Source organism: Microtus oregoni, unplaced genomic scaffold (assembly GCF_018167655.1).
Source record: "Microtus oregoni isolate MIOR12 unplaced genomic scaffold, Mior012 000032F_ref0000030, whole genome shotgun sequence".
In the NCBI taxonomy this organism is placed as follows: Eukaryota; Metazoa; Chordata; class Mammalia; order Rodentia; family Cricetidae; genus Microtus; species Microtus oregoni.
In genome coordinates this window covers 9,188,636-9,196,119 of record NW_024543091.1, presented here as the reverse complement: position 1 = coordinate 9,196,119, position 7,484 = coordinate 9,188,636, and the positions used below count along the sequence as shown (strand labels likewise).

The 7,484-nt window shown below is 46.7% G+C and overlaps 1 protein-coding gene across 1 annotated transcript; it reads right to left on the bottom strand.

Moving 5' to 3' along the window:
• Positions 1-914: 914 nt before the first annotated feature.
• Positions 915-1,758, bottom strand: LOC121465959 (high mobility group protein B2-like). The gene is made up of 2 exons (XM_041679371.1): positions 1,512-1,758; positions 915-1,291 (listed from the first exon to the last, which is right to left on the bottom strand). Exons 1-2 carry the CDS (start codon positions 1,756-1,758, stop codon positions 930-932), a joined length of 609 nt encoding a protein of 202 aa, XP_041535305.1. The 3' UTR covers positions 915-929.
• Between the last annotated feature and the right edge of the window lie 5,726 nt (positions 1,759-7,484).

Genomic DNA, 7,484 nt, shown 5'->3' with positions numbered 1-7,484 from the left:
AGTGGGCAGACTGCTCCCTCGGCAGCCATCTTTTTGGCTGACCACCAGCAGCCAACCATAAGCAGGGGCCAGGCCCAAGTTAAACTTCTACTGAAGGACAACAGATCTCCGTAACTGTGACTCCACTTTCATGTGCAACACCAGCTCCTACTTACAGGGCATGAGCCTTCTGTCTTCACCTGTGTTCAATGCCTGACCCCGCTGAAGCCCAATTGAATCCATACCTGTACCTCACCCGGGGTTTGGCAGTTAAAGGGTTGGGCACAGGTGTTGAACAAAGTACTGGGCTGTTTTCCCACCAGTGACAGCAAACTTAGTAGTCAGTGCTCTGCAGAGAAAAACAGTCACGTATGCTTGAGAGACTGGTGCCCGCTAGGACTGCAGTGGCAGACAGACAGGTTCTATTCTGCACTGTCCCTTATGGCAGCCCTGAGTCTGTGGAGCACTTGAAATGTGACTTGTTGATGTCAGTGTGGGTGCTCACCTTTCCTGCCCCTCCCCTTGTGGGTACGTAGTAGTTTCCTTTGTTGAAAACGAAGCGGGAAAGTTTTTTTTTTTTAATATACATTATTTTATTACAAATTTTTTAAAAAAAATAACAAGAGAAAATGCAACATCCTAAAAAAAATTACTGGCAATACAAATTCCTATGTATGTTTGCTGTGCTACCATAAGAAATTAAAGAAACCATTAAATATTTAGGAACATTCAACATCAAAAGCTTTAACTCTAACTGTGTGTTGTAGCCCCCCAAAAAGCTACAAACTCCTTTCTTAAAAAAGTATTTTCTCTACAAAGAATCTCATCAGCTATACAAAAATCTGTACAGTTTTTATACTGAAGCTAATGTTGAGCTGCACTTGAATTTCACATTCTTAGCAAAATAAGTTGCCTGAGCACATACACTCCACACATTTTAGGACAGCCATTTATTCTTCATCCTCATCTTCTTCCTCATCATCTTCATCTTCTTCTTCCTCCTCCTCTTCTGGTTCATTCTTCTTCTTTGAGCCTGTTGGCCTACCAGGACCCTTCTTTCCTACTTCACTTTTGCCCTTGGCACGGTATGCAGCAATATCCTCTTCATATTTCTCCTTTAGTTTAGCTGCCTTCTGCTCATAGGGTTGTTTATCTTTGGCAGACTGTTCAGACCACATCTCACCCAATTTTTTTGCAGTATCTCCAATAGACAGGCCTGGGTGTTCACTTTTGATCTTTGGGCGATGTTCAGAGCAAAACAGGAAGAAGGCAGACGGTGGTCTCTTTGGAGCATTAGGATCCTTTTTCTTTCATTTATTTATTTATTTATTTATTTATTTATTTATTTATTGTGTATATAATATTCTGTCTGTGTGCATGTCTGCAGGCCAGAAGAGGGCACCAGACCTCTTTAAAGATGGTTGTAAGCCACCATGTGGTTGCTGGGAATTGAACTCAGGACCTTTGGAAGAGCAGGCAATGCTCTTAACCACTGAGCCATCTCTCCAGCCCTTTCTTTCCTTTCTTATCACCTTTGGGAGGAACGTAATTCTTCATCTCCCTGTCATAGCGAGCTTTGTCGCTCTTGGTCAAATCTTCGAACTTCGATTTTTCCTTTGCAGACATGGTCTTCCATCTCTCAGAGCACTTCTTGGAGAACTCGGCGAAGTTGACCGACGAGTAGGGGTGCTTCTTCTTGTGCTCCTCGCGGCACGTCTGCACAAAGAAGGCGTACGAGGACATCTTGCCCCGCGGCTTGTTGGGGTCTCCCTTGCCCATCTACCTGGCGCGAGCGCGTCCCTCCGAGCCCGACACGAACACTTCCTTCCCCAAGCTCCTGCTCCGGCGAGAACTGGCTCCTCACGACCCAAGCCGCAGCATCTTGTTTTTCGCGGGAAAGTTTTATGACCAGCTCCACTCCCTTGAAGGAAGCTAAGGTTATCTGTCCCTGTGGAGCTTTATGAGCCCCTCTTTGTTCACTAAAACACCTTCTTAGAGGCTAGGGTGTGGTGAAGATGTTACTTGTAACTCTGAACTTCTTCCTCATGTTACCACCTGCGCCTTCAGCAACTGCCCATGGTTGAAATCAACAGGATAAACCTGGTTCGGACTGAATGCATTCTCCACTCCAGAGCAGCAAAGGACTTGGATAACAAAAGGGATACTAAAGAGTAAGCATTAGTAAGGTCTAGCATAGAATGAAAAGATCTCTCTCTTGGGGACTGGAGAGATGGATCAGCAGTGCAAAGCACTTGGTGCTCTTGCAGAGGACCTGGGTTCAGTTCCCAGCACTGAAATGGCAGCTCACAGCTGTATGTATCTCCAGTTCCAGGGTATCTGATGCTCTCGTCTTGGATATGTGGGCACTGCACATATGTGGTAGACATATATGCAAACAAAACACTCAGACACACAAAATAAAAATAAATCTTTCTTTAAAAAAAAAAGGATGAAAAGATGTCGTTATTGCTGTCACCAGCTGTGACAAGGGGAATGTTGGCTGGAGGGATACTCACCCTCATTCTCACACGCTGTCAGGAGGCCATCACACATCTTCCTAACCACAAGAGCGTAGCAAGCCTGGCTCAATGTGCTTAGCTCAGTCCAGGATCGTGATAGAGGAGGGCTATGCTCTTCCTGTTATGTCTGTTACTGGAGCCAGCTCCCTGGTTCTGAGAGGACATGGCCCTGGACCGTGGCCATTGCCATGGTTAGCCACCCCCGGCTGCTAAAATGGCTTAGGTCTGGGTATACAATTTCCACCTTGTATACAATTTCCACTGGGTGTGTGATGTACTTAACCTGTAGATTTAGTTTAATCTTGTTCACCTGTACCGTTCTAGCTTCTATTCCATTTACCCCCTTAGGAAGCTTCCATTCAGACTCTAGCATTCCAGAGCATATGAGCAGAGAACTTTAGGTCAGTCCTTTTTCTAGAACGTCACATGTCCTTTTGAGTGACCTGGACAGGCCCCATTGTCTTTTTTCCCTTGTCTTCACCCACTCCTAAATGTTTTAGTCTCTCATGATAAACCCCAGTTTGTATGCTGGTCTAAATTGCACCAACCCTGAAGCCTCTCTTATGACATAAAGACCACACCCCATGGGGCCCAGCCAGACCACTAGAGCCCCATAGCAACCTCACTGTCCCTACAGAGATAAGTTCTTTCTCAGTCCTGCTGTGAACAGTCCTATCCTCGTCTGCGTGCCAGAACATGGGTCTCTCCATCCCCCACATTAAAGTCGGACCTGGAGAGGTGTTACCTATCTCTTCCACCTTGCTTTCTCAGGACCGATTCCTCCCATCTGTGGTGGCTTGACTAGGAACGAGCCCCACAGACTCATGTGTGTGAATGTTTAGCCCATAGCAGTGGCACTGTTAGGAGGAATGACCTTGTTGGAGGAAGTTTGTCACTGTAGGGGTGGGCTTTGAGGTCTTATAAACGCAAGTCTGGCCAGTGTGGTACTGTTCTTCCTTCTGCTGCCTGTGGATTAACATGTAGGACTCAGCTGGGCAGTGGTGCACACACCTTTAATCCCAGCACTCGGGAGCCAGAGGCAGGCAGAGATCTGTGAGTTTGAGGTCAGCCAGGTCTACAGAATGAGTTCCTGGACAGCCAAAGACAGAGAACCCTGTCTTGAACACACCCCCCCCCCCAAAAAAAGATGTAGGATTCTCAGCTCCTCAAGCACCATGCCTGTCTTCATGTCACCGTGTTCTGGCATGATGATAGTGGACCAAATCTCTGAACTGTAAGCCACCCCAGTTATTTTCCTTTATAAGAATTGCTGTAGTCATGGTGTCTCTTCACAACACTAGAAACCCACCATCTCTGGATGTTCCCCACTTAAAACTTTGCCACTGCCCTGCATTCTTGCAGGACAATTTTTCTCTCATCCTTTCTTAGTGATACCTGCTTGCCCAGCACCTTCACTGGATGGAGATCTCCTTAGCTGCTTCCGCAAAGCTTTGTTCCACTTCTTTGAGCCCCCTTTAACCCCGCCCATCTCCAAGATTCTATTTTACAGGTTCACTCCTCCTGCCAGACATGTGCCAAGGTCAACGCACAAGGAGCTCTCCACATACACCAGCTTTGTGGACACCAACTGGGCAAAGATTGACAGGTTAATTTCACCCATATGCCTACTCATAAAAAACTCCATTATCTCTTAACACTTGTGGACACTTTTACAGGAGGGATAGAAGCATTTCCGGTCTCCAGGGAAACAGCAGATGTGATGGCTCAGGATCATGGAGCTGGTGTCAGAAGCTCTCAACATCTCCTGGACAATGGGACTCATCAAACAACAACTAACCAAGCTCTCCATTGAACTCAGGCCTCTCAAACCTCGATGGACAGGACCTCACATAGTAATCCTCACCCCCTCCTTGGCTGCCAAGCTCTTGGGACACCCATGCTGGTACCATCTCTCCGGGCTCAAACAGGTGGGCGCCTACTCAAGACACTTGACACCTGCCTTCTCATCTCCCCCAAGGAACAGACGCCTGCCGTCTCCGGGATGACAGTTCATGGGATGCCACACCTCTCACTGAACGTGGACACCGAGCTCTTCCCTTCCCCATGTCACCCCATGCCTGCAGGAAGTAGCCAGATTTGAGTCTACGTCCTTTTTTTCCAAAGAGAGCCTAAATGTTTGTCATAATTACCACTCCAATTTTCTGTCACCCCCTATATCCAAAGAGTCTGTAATGTCAAGTTGGGAGCTTAGGCCCCAGCCCCTCGCGTCTATCCCAGCCCCCAGGCCTGGTCTGGATTCCAAATCCCAGTAGGCCAGGTCCTGGGTGGGGTCAGGACCACTCCCCAGGGTATTTAAGTAATCTTCAGAAAGAAGAACACACGTGGTCCCTTTTCTTTCCTCCCTGTGGGCCCTTTTGCGAGGCTTCCCGGTTCCCCCTCAGGGCCACCTGAGAGTGCAGAACCTGGATATTTCTTAATTTGGCTTGTTTGGGAATTTTGCGTTGGCAGGGAGCTCACCTTAGGAAGTATTCCTAACATCTTCATGTCACCGTGTTCTGCCATGATGATAGTGAACCAAATCTCTGAACTGTAAGCCACCCCAATTAAATGTTTTCCTTTATAAGAATTGCTGTGGTCGTGGTGTCTCTTCACAACACTAGAAGACACCATGGTAAGGAAGGGCTTTTGAGTATAGATTCTAATATGTACTCTCTTTCCCTTATAGAGCACCAGCTGTAAGACACAGTAAGACAATTCCTCCTTCTCCTCCACTCTTTTTTCTCTTTCTCCTACCAAATCGGATTGGCATGTGTAATACCCTCCATGCATCTTCTTTCTCATTGTAAGTCCTCCCTTGTTTCCTAGGCAGAGAACTCAGCCACAGCTGCATCTCCTGTCTCCCATGGCAGTGGGCACACAGTGCTGCCTAAGATCATAGCCCACACATGATACTTTCAGGGATGGAAACAGGTTCTCTAGTCCATCAGTGTTTGGATGACACGCCTGTACTCACATGGTAGATCCCATTCATCAAGGAGGCATGTCACTCCATAACACCTAGAAGGAGACACCCTGGGGTCCCCCAAAAGGTTATCCTGCCCTTAGACAGCTTGTGCTCCCACAGCAGGGAGCACAGGACTGCCTCTCCCCAACACACATTTGGATCTGTAGGTCCTTGTGCAGGTTCTGCTGTGCTTTCTGGCTTTTCCTGGAGAGAGGCAAACAATGCCTAATCATCCCAGGTGCTGACAGACAGAAGGAGCTGAACTGGAACCCTGTTTATATTCATAAACCAATTAGTTGACAGTGGTCAAGGCTATGTACAGGATTCTTCAGTACAAAACAAAACAAGACAGTTCTCACCTTGAAGAGGAAAAGATGGTTCTTTTAGAGCCAAATCTGAGGCTGGGGAACACAGATTTCTGTTTACCCCAAATTCTGTATTCTGATGTGGAAGTGAGAGACTAGGAGTTAGAGTCTACACTCCAGACAGACTCCCCGGTAGGCAGACAGAGAGGGAGAGGATAAGAAAGGTGGCAGATTTCCAAGATGGGCAGCTTCTTTCTCAGTCAGACCTAGCCACCCACCCTCAATGAGCTCATTAAGACAGACTATTTAAAAGTGGAAAGCAGAAAAAGGGGATTTATGGTCATATTGGGAAGAAGGACACGGCATCCAGACATCCCCCACCTTCCCAGTCTGTCTTCTAGGTCCTGAAGTGAGATCAAAGTTTAAACAGAGTCCAAGGCATGCACATCAAGCAGTTTTGGTCTCGGTGTCCTGTCCACGAAGACTCGTCATTTTTCTGGATTCGGTGGCATCTTGTAAGGTGCTCTGACAAGTTGTTAGAGACTGTGAGAAAGAAATCACTTCCCAGAAGGCAAGGGCCTCCCGGGTTCTGGCCAGGCCCTTCTGAGATTCCTGGGGAGAGCCCCATTTCTTTGAGGCCCTTTGTTCAATAGTCAGATTGGAGATACAAAGTATCTTCCAGTATCTTTGTCTCTGCCAGGCCTGTTATGGAGGAAACTTAACCCATGATGCATTATGCAAGTTTTGAGGGGCAGCACTTTTTAGGAGGTGATGAGATCCACGAGGGCTCTGCCGTCATGAGTGGGTTAATTTTACTGAGGAGTGAGGATGGGTTGAAGAACCAGTCTGCCTCCATCTTCGGTTTTAAAGTCATCTTATATTAAGACAAACTAGGTTGATTCCTGTTTATGATTAACACTGTTTCCCAAGGATTGGGCTACGTCTCCACCTGAAACCTTGACTACACATGGTTCTGTACTGCTGCTCCAGGAATGGCAATCTTTGTTTCAAAACAGTTGTTTATGCCTCTGCCTCATTCTACAATATAGGGCAAAATGAAAGAGAAAAGCTCCTCCTTAAAGAGACAGGGAGGGAGGAGCAAATTCAAGCAGTCCTTAGGAATCCACTCCTAGGATGCAGGCCTGGCTTTGCCCCCTCCCTTTCTCGTTAAGGAGGACACACTTTTTTTCTTTCATTTTACCTTGTACTGTAGAATGAGGCAATAAGATAGCCTTCCTTTCTGGGTGAAAGCCCCTCAATTTCAGATTGCCCAACCTGCTGAACTGTCAGTAAACTTTTCGTTTGTTTTCAAAAATAAACTCTTGAGTCTCAAGGCTTCTGTTTTTTAGCAGCACAAAAGTGGATCATAGCATAATGTTCCCATTCTCCATTTCTTCTCTACTGTTCTTCATGATTCTGTTGACATACAATTAATCCACAGATCTACAAGCTATAACCATTCAATATGTTGCTGCTATGGTTATTTTGAATACGGTGCATTTATCTATATGTTTATATTACCTAGCTTCCCCCCAAATGTAAACACTGCCAGCACAAGAAGTGGAATCGCCATGCCCCCTCTGTAGTGCCAACACCCCCAAAAGAGTGTACTCAGAAAAGTCTGTTGAATGAGCCAGGGAAAGTTTCTCCAGCACGCCAGTTCTCCCCGGGGAACAAAGAGTTAACTGAGCTGAGAGTGAGAACTGAAGCCTTGGA